General features: G+C 45.3%; 1 protein-coding gene across 2 annotated transcripts in view; it reads left to right on the top strand.

Annotated features, from left to right (window-relative positions):
• Positions 1 to 15042, top strand: part of ZNF335 (zinc finger protein 335) — a 256077-nt gene that overhangs the window by 221270 nt on the left and 19765 nt on the right. For both annotated transcript variants that reach the window (XM_086932542.1, XM_086932540.1), the window contains exon 22: positions 13842 to 13978. In XM_086932542.1, the coding sequence (XP_086788668.1) occupies positions 13842 to 13978 (137 nt within the window). The remainder of the gene's footprint in view (positions 1 to 13841; positions 13979 to 15042) is intronic.

Raw genomic sequence — 15042 nt, 5'->3', positions numbered from 1 at the left:
TGACCTACATCTACCGGCATCCCCTGCGGGCGCTGACGCCCGAGACGCGCCTGGAGGCATTTAAAAACAGACGGGAGGTCCAGCAGAGCGGGCTCCCCTGTGCAACTTACAACAAACGCTCGCACTTTCCTTGCTGCCAGAGAATTTAGTGGGGCGGTGCCTGAACCCTTTACCTACCGGCTGCCCTCCCTCCCGCCGTCGCCGAGTAACACCAGGTGGCCGCTGCGCGGAGGGAGGTGAACTACATCTACCGGCATCCCCTGCGGGCGCTGACGCCCGGGACGCGCCTGGAGGCATTTAAAAACAGACGGGAGGTCCAGCGACGACGGGACGCGCGCGGGACAGAGGCCGGGGCCAAGCCCGGGCTAAGGGCGGGCCCTCTGAGGCCCTCCAAGGACAGAGGAGGACAGGCCAGCCTTTTTTCTTTATTCTTATTCCCTTATTTCTCCTGTTTTATTTCTATTTGGAATGACTTTAAGCGGTGTGCCCAAAGGCTAATGCTAATCCAGCTTGTTTGTTGACCCTATTATTATCAGGTGTTTCCAGGGCTATACATCACACTCCTCCACTGTATCTCATATTTATATCTTGTCTTGATTTGGAGGATGTCTTCTCCCGCCATTGTCTTACCTGCTGAGGGAGGTGTTAAACGTGGGACACTGGATGGATTTGTAATCAGGTCGGCCTCTATGGTCGATAGGGACCTAGCCTTAGCCGAGCGCCGTGCCAACAGACGTCGCTCGATTGAGCACATTAAGAGCAAAAGGTCCTCACTGGGTCCAACACCTTCAGGTTCGTCCCTGTTGATAGATATAGCTGCCGGCCCAGCGAGTCCGGAGCACTTGCTCGACTCTAGTATTCCCCTTTTACTCCGGGATAGGGTTAGCCCCCTAGAATTTCAGGCTATTTCTAACTCTGTCATAAACCTTTCAGCCTCGCTGGTTAGTACTTCAGGCGAGGTTGAACTCATCACAGACTCTTTGTTGGCGACTATCGAGCCACCCCCTAAACCCAATTCATCTGCCGTAGCCACGGAAGTTAACCGTTGCAACGGCTCTCCGCCTAAGAAAAGGAGAAGGAAGGGGCAGGGTATAGCTCGAAAGAAAGGCACATCTTGCCCTCGCATCCTACAGAGGGGAAGCCCTCCTTCAGCCTTAAACACACAATGCCCTACCCCCACTCTCCCCACAGACCATCATGTTCCCGACCTATTGGGGAGCATAGAAAAAATGATTAGATCATTTACCATGCCCCTGGTAGAGAGACTTAATAGGATTACGGCCCAGCTGGGAGAGTTAGAGAAGGCATGTAAGGCCTTACACACGAGTAATAAGGATCTAGGTGGGGTACCCTCTATTCTCTCTGTCACTACTGTCTCCCAGGGCTCGGCACCACGGAGTAAGGATAAATCCACCAAGCAGCCCTTCGGTGCCACGTCACAGGTTATTGCTGCTCCTAGGCGTGACACTGATGGGGCAGAAAAAGCTACTACGGGAAGTGTGACATCCAATTGCTCACAACCCAAACCCGCGGTTGCAGAAGCTACTGTCAGGTCACAAATCTCTAAAAAACAAAGGGTTAATCTACCCCCCGAAGCTGTTCCTTTTGTGGTGGTTTTAACCGGTGTCCCGGTTTTGGAGTTGGGTAAGAGGGAAGACCAATTTCAACTTAAAAATAAGGCCATTTATTGGCTAAGGCAGAATCGGCCCCTACCTCCCCACCTAAACGGAGAAATTCTAATGGTGCGAAGGCTCGCTTGGTTGGGGTCTACCCAAAAAAGTATAATGGGGGACATAGTTATAATCAGCTTTAAAGATAAAAGGGCGGTTAGCCACATTTTAAACTGGTCCTCTAACAATAGCAGTAGCATGATTATTCCTAGAGAACTGCCTTACTTTTACCCTAGAAACCTGTTAACCCCAAAGGCTAATCCCAGACAGCGGGCTTTCAAGGCAGCTAGTACCTCCAGGCCACTGATGTATTTGCAGGATCATTTTATGAGGGGACAACGTTCCCACTCTGAAGGTCAATTTGGTGCCCCTAGACCCCCATACGATACACACTTGGCTATTTTTGCCCCTCCTGCCTATCCACTTCACTTTGACTCTTGGCCCCAGCATTTTAATCACTCCCGTACAACATCTGTTCCTTGGATTCTCAATAGGTTTCAAATTCCCCTCCATAATCGCTATGAAAGTATTCGAGATCTAGAGGGCGTAGACTGACTGAGTCACAGTCTGCACATAACACCCTGCCATGAAGTCTCTACCAACCGAGTAACATGTGGCAGCAGCCCAGCTACTGATCCTGTGCCGCCTAATGTTACTGGTTCTTCTTATACCCCGGTGCAATGTGACGTATTGGATCCAGCTTCTATCAGTAGTCCAGGCTTTGTCAACCTTGTAGTTTCTGAAGTTGAAATTGCAATCACCCCAAGTAGTCCCACTATTAACACCCTAGAAGTACCTGTTCCTAGTACTGTTAGTCAGATACATGAGTTTCCTGATAATTGCAGTAGTGGGGGTCAAGATGGTAAACATAGTGCTCAAGGGAACATCGAGCTCCTATTCTGGAATGTTTCAGGGATCAAGGACAAGGTATTGGATTCCTCCTGGGTAGAATTTGTGGGGCCATTTGGATTGTTGTGTCTCCAAGAAACCTGGTTGATTGAGCCTGTTCACCTAAATGGGTTTAGAACATTTCATGCTGCAGCTGTACCCTCAAAGCGGGGGAGGAACATGGGAGGACTATGTATATATATTTCAAACTTGTTGGGTGTTGCAAATATTAAAGTAGTCAAGACAGGATCTTGCCACCAAATTTTATTAATTCGGATGGTTTCCACGGTCGATATTATCCTGGTCAATATTTATAACAACTTGCATAAGCGCTTAGTCCCAGACTTGGTATCATCAGTGACCAAAGACATAGACGGTATTTTTACCCCGAAAGGGAGGGATTGTATAATTGTCTGCGGGGGAGACTTTAACTACAATTTGTGTGTCCTTGAGAGGGGGGGTTGTGGATTCATTGGGGTAGGGGAGGAGGCTGCTTCTCCACACTTTTCCCACCAGGAAGGGGGTGAATCCTTGAATGATATGATGGCATCCTTCAATCTGGACTTTGTTAATAGACTGTGTTCCCCCCGCGTAGAATTTGGTGCTACCTTTGTGGGAAGAGGGCTCGGCACCACTATAGACTTTATTGTCGCCTCGGAAAGCCATGCTACTTGGTATGCAGATTATTCCACCTATCCTGTTGGATTCAGCGATCATCTCCCTCTCTCTTTTGCCATTAATATACCTCACGCTAAGTCTAGTTCACTGATAGAGAGATTGTCTTGGCTGAAATCCTGTGACATCCCTAGACAAAATGGTTATGCCATTAAATGGAGCCGGATTGATCCGGAGGCTATGTCTGCCAAGATAGTCAGGGGATCCCTGGAATCCATTGATAGGTGTTTAGACGTAGAATCCTCTCATGAGGAGATATTGGCTGCCTTTGAGACTATCACAAGGTCCATACGAGATAACTTGTCCAGAAAGGGGAATGGCCCTACCATTAGGTTAATGACTAATTCCTGGTTCGATGCCCCATGCTCTAGGGCACACTCACATCTTATGGCCGCATTACACAACAAGATAAGGGACCCGGTCGAGGTAGCCACTTGTAGGAAAGCTTACCGTCTTTCCCGGAAGAACTGTAAGAACAACATCAAACAGGAGGCCTGGAACAACCTGGCTACTGCCGCAGAATCTAAGGACAGTGCCTTATTTTGGCGAGCAGTTAATGCACCCTTTTTTAATGCACCTAATAAAGCCCGGGTGGAGGTCGTCATTAACGAAGCTTCCTGGATTGACTTCTTTTCGGAAGTTTATAACCCGGAGGGGTTTCCAAAGATTGTTGATATGGGGGGCCCAGATTTGGAAGTGGCCCGGAACTTTCAACCCTTTAACTTGGCTATTTCAATTGGTGAAATGACCGCTGCCATTTGGCAGAGTAGGGGAAACATAGCCCCAGGAATAGACGGGGTCCCCATCGATTTATTCAAACATTCAGTCGATTTATGGGCTCCCATACTGAAGAGTCTTGGGTGCCAGTTGCGTGCTGGGGTCCCCTAGTACCTGGTCTGATTCCATTATTATTCCCATCTTCAAGAAGGGAGATAGGGAGAGCCCTTCTTGTTATCGCCCTATCTCCCTTCTTGACTCCTTCATGAAGATCACGGGAAGGGCCGTCCTGAACCGATTATCCTCCTGGGTGGAGGAAGCTGGTGTGCTGTCTCCGGTTCAGTACGGGTTCCGCGAGGGAATGGGAACTGTGGAACAGGTCCTGAATTTTACACTTCTCAGAGGGAAATACGTACAGGCCAAGGCAGGCAAATTCTACGCGGCATTCGTCGACTTGAGTGCCACATTCGACTGCGTGAAGCATGATCACCTGTGGAAGGTGCTGGAGGATCTTAAAGTGGAAGAGGCAATTATCTCTTTCCTAACACAACTTTATGCTGGGGCTAGGGCAAGGGTGAGATATGGAATTAGCGGAGAATGCACCAAGCCGTTCCATGTGAAGCGCGGCGTAAGGCAGGGGTGCGTACTCGCACCTCTCCTTTTTAATTTATATACAAATGACTTAGAGGAGGTACTGGCGTCCAAAGTAATTGACTCGCCTAGAATTAACTCCAAACAAATGGTGTCTTTATTATATGCTGATGACGCCGTTATTATGGCGAGGACAGAGAGGGGTCTACAGTCCGCCTTGGACACTTATATGAATTTTATGGAATCTAGGGGATTGTCATTAAACGTGAAAAAAACTTTTGCAATGACGTGCGCCAGGGGCAAGTCCAAAACTTGCAAATTGTTTGCACGCAAGGAAAAAGTGCAAAATACTAAATCCTTCTCTTATCTAGGAGAAGTTCTTGAGGGCGGGGGACACTGGGGTCCAGCAATAAGGAGTAGGACTCTACTGTTTAAAAAAGCAACGGCAGCACTCATGGTCTTCTCTCGCAAAATGGGCAAAAGACCCCCCGAAATTTTACTCAAAATTTACATGGCCAAATGCGTGAGTACAGCCACTTACGGGGCTGGCGTTTGGGGTATCCAAGATACCAGGGAACTACAAGTTGTAGAAAACGCTTTTTTAAGATTTATTTTAGCCATTCCACCTAGTTTATCTGTGTTGAATTGTCACGCCGAGCTGGGGGTCCGACACATAAGTGATTTGATTGCGATGCAACCTTTGTTACTTTGGCACAGGGTCTGGACGGCAGTGGACCTGGAACTCAATAGAGAGATTATCCGTGATGTCATGGCTCTCGATAAATCCAATAACATAGCATGGTTGTCATACATACAAAAGTTCTGCCAAGATATAGGGAAGCCTGAGTTTTATACCTCACCCGAGGAGCTTTCTAGGATCTCGAGGAAAGATCTTAAAAACTGTTGCTGGCACCACCCAGAATCCTTGAGACTAGGTTCAGAACTGAATAAGCAAACGGTTATGCAGCATCAATTACTACTTACCTCGGCTAATTTGGAACCCTATCTGATTTGGTGCACTAAGGGCTTTGATAGGTTCCTACTTACTAGGCTTAGATTTAACATCTTTTTTCGCCTAGTATCATTCCCACAAACCAATGACTGGTCTAAAGTACTCACCAAATGTCCATGTGATGGGAGGGCAGAACAATCAACCCTCCATGTGATTCTTTTCTGTAAATTTTATCACAATGAGAGAGTTCGATGGATTAAACCACTCTTGAAGAGCCACGGAATTTGGTACCAGTGCCGCCCAGCCCTATTGTATCTCCAATCACTTAATAATGAACTGTGTGTGGCCACAGTGGTTGGCTTTTTAAAAAGTGTTTTTAGAAAAAGGAAAAGTTTAATATTCTTTTTAACTTTTGTATATTTGTGATCTGTCGAAAATGCAATGTTACTTCTGCGTATATTTTGTATTGATTTTTTTTTCTTTGTTGTAGCTTTTATGATTTTTAAATTTACAAAAATCGAAATAAAGCTTTTTCTACTACTACTACTACTACTACTAGCCTACTCTGCCACCCCAGTTCAGACATGGCTATATGCAAATCAGTCTGACCCTGTGCCTCATGGGAACCGTCCAGCCCGAACTGCCAAGCCATGCCTTCCCTGGACCGGAAACAAGCTTCCAAGGACCGGTTTCTGGCATTCCATCCGTCTTCAGCCCGGCTTGCTTGAATCCAGTGGCAAAGTGAGCAAGGGACTCACGTCTGAGCATACCCTGCCACACTTATGGCAGCCAAAAGCGGTACAAAAGGGGGTGGTAATGGACGGAGCATCTGAACCAATCAAACACTCACACCCAGTCAAAAGATCTGGGTTTAATCCATCACCTTTCTTTAGCCCACTCTGCCACCCCAGTTCAGACATGGCTATATGCAAATCAGTCTGACCCTGTGCCTCATGGGAACAGTCCAGCCCGAACTGCCAAGCCATGCCTTCCCTGGACCGGAAACAAGCTTCCGAGGACCGGTTTCTGGCATTCCAGCCCTCTTGTGCCCGGCTTGCTTGAATCCAGTGGCAAAGTGAGCAAGGGACTCACGTGTTGAGCATACCCTGCCACACTTATGGCGGCCAAAAGGGGTACAAAAGGGGGTGGTAATGGACGGAGCCTCTGAACCAATCAAACACTCACACCCAGTCAAAAGATCTGGGTTTAATCCATCACCGTTCTTTAGCCCACTCTGCCACCCCATTTCAGACATGGCTATATGCAAATCAGTCTGACCCTGTGCCTCATGGGAACAGTCCAGCCCGAACTGCCAAGCCATGCCTTCCCTGGACCGGAAACAAGCTTCCGAGGACCGGTTTCTGGCATTCCAGCCGTCTTCAGCCCAGCTTGCTTGAATCCAGTGGCAAAGTGAGCAAGGGACTCACGTCTGAGCATACGCTGCCACACTTATGGTGGCCAAAAGCGGTACAAAAGGGTGTGGTAAGGGACCCCCATTTAAACAGCAGCAAGGAGAGACTTTGTAATCTCGAGACAGTGGAGTGTGTCACAGTGTCCTGCTACATTGGGGTCCCGCTGCAGTGCAATCTGCCTACATCAACTCTCCCCCCATTATCACTGACCTGCGCTGCTGTTTAAATGGGGAATCTTGGGAGTTGTAGTTCAGAGCATTAATAATAAAATGCAACAGGTGAGCAACAACGCAAGGGGGAGGAGCGGACCCACGCCAGCTATTCAAGAGGCAGCAGGGAAGAACTCACTGTGTTCAGTATGGCCGGTGTTGGGCGCTGAGGAAGGCGCAAGCCGAAATGCATTCGCCGCTACCGAAGTTGTTTTTAGAAAATAAAGCCTTTCCAAACGGTCTCCTCTTGGCTCCTGCTTCTTCTTCGAGAGGGAGATTTGTTTGGAGACATTTTTGCGCTGGCCAGTTGCGCAATTCAGAAGCCCCCGCCACGCAATTGGGTCTGGACCTCTTCTCGCTGCCTATTGGCAATTTGGTACTTTCTTTCAAGGAATGTGTCCGGTACTCGCCCCTACAGTGGGAGAATGAGAGTAGTAGAGGTATTGTACCTCTCTCGTGGCAACTTGCTCCCAGCGTTTAGCCCCTGCATTTTGGACTTTCTAAACTGGGGGTTGTGGGGGTACGAGGGGACCTGAGGAGAGACTTTGTAATCTCGGGACAGTGGAGTGTGTCAGTGTCCTGCTACATTGGGGTCCCGCTGCAGTGCAATCTGCCTACATCAACTCTCCCCCCATTATCACCGACCTGCGCTGCTGTTTAAATGGAGCATCTTGGGAGTTGTAGTTCAGAGCATTAATGAACTACAACAGGTGAGCAACAACGCAAGGGGGAGGAGCGGACCCACACCAGCTATTCAAGAGGCAGCAGGGAAGAACTCACTGTGTTCAGTATGGCCGGTGTTGGGCGCTGAGGAAGGCCCAAGCCGAAATGCATTCGCCGCTACCGGAGCTGTTTTTAGAAAATAAAGCCTTTCCAAACGGTCTCCTGTGGGCTCCTGCTTCTTCTTCGAGAGGGAGATTTGTTTGGATATATATATATTTCACTCCAATACCCGCCTTCACTTCTTCTGCATACGAACAGATGAGCGTGGACCCGATTTTAAAGTGCATATATCTTTATTTCGCCAGTGCCGCCACTACGCGTTTCAGGAGATCCCTCCCTTCATCGCATGATATATATTGTGTGTGTGGGTGTATGTATATATATTTTTCTGTTCGCGAGATACGAGCTGGAGGTGCAGGGCCAGTATTCTTGGAGATATATATATATATAAGTAGAGCTGACCTCCTAAAAAGAAAAGACTTGATGAAAAGTAAAGTGAAGGAGGTAGTAACGGAGGGGAGTGCCAGAATGATAACCACATTCAATATGAGATCTAGCGAATTAGTGGCTATATTCAACAAAAATTGGCACATCTTGCATACTGATCCAATAATGAAACACACTTTACCCCCAGACCCTCTGTAACTCACAGAAGATGCAAATCTTTAAGTGACCATCTGACTGACAGCCACTTTGAAGATTCCCCTAAAACATCAAATAAGAAACCAGTTTGCGGCTTCTATCCTCGCATGCATTGCAAGGCTTGCAAGTATAGTAAGAAACGCACAAAATATGATGGAAGACCCAATGATCCAAGTCCTACTAGAATCATCACAAAATTACTGAATTGTAATTCAGAATATGTGATCTATTGCCTGGAATGCCCGTGCTCCAAGAGATACATTGGTAGTACAATCAATCAGGCCAAGAAACGTATCCTGGAGCACATGCGGGCAATAACAAACAGGGATAAGAGCTACCCTGTGGCCCGCCATTTCGAGGCCTACCACAATAGCAATAGGGATCTATTGTCATACTTTCTTATCGACCAACTGGATAGGAAAGAACGGGGTGGTGATAAAATCAGAGCACTGCGAGCCTTGGAGTCCAGGTATATCATCGACCTCCAAAGTATGCAGCCAAGAGGTTTGAACAACGACGAGGAATTATGGGTCCATCTGGAATAAAGAGGGGATAACTAGGAAGAAAAAATTGTTACTGTTTTGCATTATAAAAGTGGCGTAACTGTACAAGAAAACTTGCCCATACAGGGCGCAATTGAAAAGCAGGGAATAATGTGTCCAATAAATATGCCCATACAGGGCTAGAAAGCTTATCCACATACACATATAGGATTACACATGGTACTGGAACGCCCATGATACAAATGTAATTCGGGGCGAGACATAGTTTTGTCAAATAATGTGCACATGGAAATAACCAGTGGTACCCTAATGAACTAAAAATGTTGTATGTGTGATTGATGAATTGCTATTTTTAACATTTTGGACGACACAATGTTTTTAAATACACGAGCACTTTCTATTCACCATTTACCTCACCAAACATGTATTGTACATAGTATATTGAATATGATGTTTGCACCTTATAAGATGGCCGCCGATCTGGCGAGATTGAGTCCTCTTTCCATGTTGAGGAGGAGGTGGGGATATAATGGTGTTTCTTTGCACAATCTGGTTGACACTGACGAAGCCCTAGTGGCGAAACGCGTTTGTCGAGGGGGCAGGGGGTCTGCCTAGTAAAATTCCTTTGCTGGACAATTGGACAATAGACTCTGAGTGCTGTCCATCTTTCGTTGGAAAAACGGAATGTCTTATATATATATATATATATATATATATATATATATATATATATATATATATATACTTTGTTTGTTTATAGCGTAGACAATCACCCCTGAGGGTCTCTATGCATTGCCATAGGCAAGGGCAGATTAGGTGATTTCCCTACAATACTAGGATGTTGAGCCGAAGAAGAGGCTTGAACCTGGAGTCCATACCATCACCCTTATTCCCACCATTGGGTAATGCACTAGTATAATCCATCCTTCTGCTGCCATTCACAGCTCTTATGCAAGTCAAGTCTTACTCCATGTATGATGATGTAGCTGAGGATGTTGGGAGAAGGAAAGGTGCTGGAATACACCCCAGAGTGTACTACATAGCTCCAGCAGACGGCATAAAGACTCCTCCCTCCATCTGATTCACCACTGGATGGTATCGCTAAGTTCCATAGTGTGGCTGAAAGTGCTGCAAATAGATTCAACCTACTATTCTTACCTAAGGAACAAAGTGGTTCCTTTTTACATTTGTGAGACAACCAGAAATCAGTCAAGGTAAACCCCAAACTGCGAAGAAGGGAAGAGGCTCATGGAAACTCCTGCAATCATTTCAGCTCCCTGCCTCTGATGAAATACAATGCTTTGGAGAATACTCCTGTTTAACTCATGAGGAACCCAAAGTTGGGCACAGCAATGTCAGTGGCAGCTTAACAACTCTGCTGCAATTCAAACATCTCTGTATTGTGCCACATTAAATCATTATGTACGAAAGCTGGAAACATTCAGAAAGTAGATCAGTACCATTGTTGCAACTTCTAGTAAAGGAAAAAGAATAGATGTTGGACGGAATGCCAAACAAATCAAACATTCACGTCCAGTCAAAGATCTGGGTTTAATCCATCATTTCTTTTCTTGATTTGTTTCAGCTTTCCGTCCATCATTTGTTCTTTTTGTAACTTCTATTATAGCAGGAACCTTTGGTATTCCTGAGTAGTTATCGTTGTCAGGTGCATGAGCATACATAGCCCACTAATTCAACCTCATCCTGGTTGACAAACGAGAGAAAGCCTTTCCATTCTGCAAGAAATGGAGCTGCTATTAACATCTTCCTGAGTGGGGTGTTAACGGGCTTTAGACAGCTGCCAGGAGTGGCACTTTTCCGGAGTCATATTTGACTACTGAGACATTCATCAGGTGCCAAAGTGTCGAAGGAGCTAGTAGATATGCCCATTGATGAGGAACCAGTTGTTGTTTGCGACGTTAGTGACGCACTGCAGCGTTTCAAGACTTGTAATAGAGACAGTTAGGTCCAAAGGTGTCCTTCAGTATCAAAGCCTACAGCACTTTAGTTGCAGAAAGGTTTGTAGTTATCCACTCCCTTACAAAGGTTGCCAGCTCTATCAATACCAATGCCTACAACAGTCCTTATAGCACAACTCCCAGGATTCTCAGGGTCACTTCAGATCTCTGTAGAAATCCTTCTATTCCAGGCAGCCTTCTAGACTAGAAGACTGTCCCATTCCACATCACAAGATTTGATGAAGAGAGCCTGAATCCTTCCCTACTCTGTGCACCATTTCCCTGCTCCCACCTTGCAGGACCATGTGTGAATATGGAGGAGGGGTATTGAGATAGGGGTATTTGGCCTGCGTACAAAAGTAACAATTGCTTTCCTCAGTCCAGAAGGTGTAGATCTTAAGTTTAGGGCACCCTGGAATTTGTTGAGAGAACTTCATGGAGCCATCAACACCCCTGCCTCCTTCAGCTTTTAATCCTCTGTATGCTGGGTAAAGGGCTTATGGAATGTGTCCACAGATTACAACAAAACATGGAAAAGGTAACAAAAAAAGGTGTCCCACCCTATATATACACCAGAAAAACAGATTTCACCAAAAGTAGTTTGTTTGCATCGTGGCTCGTCAGAAAGTTTTTCATTTGCGCAAAGAAAGAGTACTCATGACATGACTGAATTTATACAAGGTGCCTAATCTTATCACCCTGCAGATTCCAGGCATCTTATGTTCCGCTATTTGAGGTGGCCAGTTGCCATTACCAGTTTAAAGATTTAACCTTTGGCCTGAAGACTGCTTCAAGGATCTTTGCAAAGGGCCCAGCACCATAACAGCTTACCTATGGAAGAAATGTCATAGGCCTTTTTATACTTGAACAAGTGGCTCATTGAGTGCAGTTTTTATAAGCCGCTGAAGTCTCTGTTGAAGAGGTAGAGGCAGGCTTCCGTTATCTGGGGTTGCCTCTCTAAAGAAAAGCTGACTTTGATCCTATCCTCCCGCCCTAAAAGTCATCTTGGACACTACTTGGGTAAAAGCTTTGTAGTTGAAAAATTACATTTTAAAGATACTGCCTCTCGTTCAAAGACCTTCGCGTAGGAAGGCCAAGCTACTTATCTGATTTATAAAAAAATACCTAGTGGCTCCTGAATCTCATGTAGCAGGGACTATCTCACTTTATGACACCCGTCATTCAAAACCACCATCATAGATGGTTGTTTTTAGGCTCATACCCAGTAAATAAACATGTACTCTCATTTTACTGAGGATTTCTTCAGACCACAATACCGAAGTTTAACTAAGGTAAACCTTATTCGAACCAATTTGATTCTGTGCAGCTGTCTTAATTGGCTTTGAGGGAGCTCAGTCATCTCACATCTATACTGTGGTCTTCTCTTCCCCCCTAGATTGCTAGGTCATAATCCTATGACTGTGGCACTCAAATTTGCATCCTACTGGAAAATAACCCAAAGAATTACGCAAATGTCCTTGTGTGCGTTTCAATCCACCACTGGACGAAATGTCACTCCTTCTGTTTGTAAGCAACAAATACTAATGTCTTTGTTTTTGTAGGAAGAGAAACCGATCCAGATGTGTTTGATTGGCCCACAAGTTTAAGGGTTCCTATGCAGAAAACAAATGACCTGACAGTCTTCTTCAACACGGATCTCCTATTTATTTTTAACCTTTGTGCGGGTGGTCAGTGGCACCAACTTCAGCTTGCAATAATCCACTCCTAAGTATTCTCCAGCTCCTCAAATCCAGTCATTGATAGAATTTACACTGACTCGAGAGAACCACCTGCTCGGACTCTATTAATTGTAGTGTAGAGTTCATCAACAGACTGCAGAGGTAACCTCGCTGTGATTAGTCTCTCACGATTCTGCAAAAATGCTGCAAGAGACACATTTTGGTGGTCCCAATTTGAACCCAGACCTAAAGGTTGAATCCAGCTATCTCTGATTTGGGAAACTGCTGAAAACTGATCTTTTCAAATTGCCTTTTGACTGAACACTTTGTAGACAAGCAGAGCAAATGCGGAATGTCAGTTGATTGGCACAGGCTTTCACTCAGCTGAATTCTAACCCTCCTTGAGCACTCTTTCTCTCATCTATGGTCCACTCAACAGTAATCTTTGGTGCTGTGGGGATCTGTACAAACAATAAATAAAAACATGTTTGTAAGGGCAGTTTAGTCCTTTTGTTTCCTCTGTGTCTGTGTGTTCTATCCATCCTTCCTACCCACTGATGTCTGTAGGCGAGCTTCAGCCTTACTGTCTCTTTTTATATTTGTAAGTGAGGTCTGTCCTTGTCTTTTCTCCTGATTGCTGAGATGCTAGGTAATGTGTCTATTCAGTAGAGTTATGGGTGTGCATCCCTTCTCTAGTGGTTAATTTTTGTTTCGGGCTGCAAGCAGTGAGCGCCAGCCCTGATTTTGGGATTGGAACTTATTTTTCATCAACAGACCTTGACCCACAGAAAGAGAAGGGAGAAGAAGGAGTTTTGAGAAAGATAGAAAACAACGACAAAGGTAGAAAGCAAATATATAAATGCTAGAGTGAGATAAAGAGTCAGGAAGAGTAGGGCGGTGGAAGAAGGAGGCATTAGATGGAATCAAGACTAGGCAGCCTTGGTATTGGGTAACCCGGCATTTAGCAGAAACCTTGGCAAGCTCTTAATAAAAACTCAGACCCCCTGCACTTACAAATTAAGTGCTGCTCTTCTCCCGTTTTTAGATGTTTGTTCCTCTTCTCCAGTTGGTTTTCAGACTCAATTCTTCCATCATTTTCTGATGTCTGCAAGAAAGGCAGAACACTTTTTTTCTCCTGTGTCATTACATAAGACTCCAGCATTATTTCTGATATACCAGTGTTGTGATTTGGGGCTCAGTGCTTGTACTGTTTTTCCCTCAGATTTAACCGGAATGGGCACCTCAAGTTCCACATTGAACGACTTCACAGCTTTGAAGGGAAAAAAAACCTGCGCCAAACTGAAACAACCCAGCAGATCCCCCAGAACAGTGATGAGGAAGCACTCCCTGCTACACAAAGTAAGAGAAATAGGCATGTTTTGCTTCGCTGACACAAAATACGTGAGGCGATCCATCAATTATTCTAGGCAACAGCTTCAAGTTTTTTTAAATAAAAATAAAGGGATGAGGGGATAGTACTGAATTAGTAAACCCTCTGTGATTAAGGCAGGTAACTGCTTTTATATTGGGTGCACTTATATCTACTATGCAAATGCCTGTGTGTGTGTCTGCGTGGGATTTTTTTGCCATACTATGTTGACCGAACAATCTTTAGGTGTCTGTGTATACAAATTGCTAACTCAAAAAATCAAGCTAAAAAGATGTTTTAGAATATATAAGAAGTCTACCAGTTTGTTTCTTGAGTGTCCAGTGGTAAGAGTTCTTCCACACAGCAGCATCTTTAAACTGTTTAGTGTATCTCATGGCATCAAACACTAGATTCCTACAACACTGTGTGTCAGATTTAGGTGCACATCTACTGGCTGGCCTGAATTAACATTTTATGCCGGTATCCCCAGAACTAAATCCACCTATTATGCAATATTCTTCTGAGAATGGGGAATTGTATGTGTCCTGGTTTTACTGGGCCAGCAAGTTCATACAGATCCTAGGCCACATAAAAAGCCCTTTCCTCTGCCATTTACCACCTGCTTCTTTTGGCAGGTGGTTGATGAGAGTGGGGATTACTGTGGTGTGGTGGGTTGGGGTTGTGGAGGTAATCTGATTGAAGGGAAGGCTCTTTAGCAGCTACATGCTACCCAGTATTTTAATAGGGATCAGGCAGATACCCAGCGGTGTATATTAGTACATTTTGTATCTTTTACTTATCTTTCACCAGAGTAAAACGTTTAAAGATTTGAGAGGTTGAGTTGAAAAGACTGCACTGCTAGCTTCTTAACTTTTCAGACTTGAAATATAGCTGCACTAAACTGTGTTAAATGGGATACTTTAGTTCGAAACAGGTGAACTATAGGAGTTCTTCCTCGAGTCTAAGCACCAAGTCTTATTTTCAGAGAAAGACAAACCCTCATCTGATACACCATTCAGAAGCTTTGGATTAGTAGCTACGTCATTGGGGAGTG

The sequence above is a fragment of the Lissotriton vulgaris genome, chromosome 7 (genome assembly GCF_964263255.1).
Source record: "Lissotriton vulgaris chromosome 7, aLisVul1.2, whole genome shotgun sequence".
NCBI lineage: Eukaryota > Metazoa > Chordata > Amphibia > Caudata > Salamandridae > Lissotriton > Lissotriton vulgaris.
Note: the sequence above shows the minus strand (reverse complement) of the source record. Positions and strands in the feature narration are given on the sequence as shown.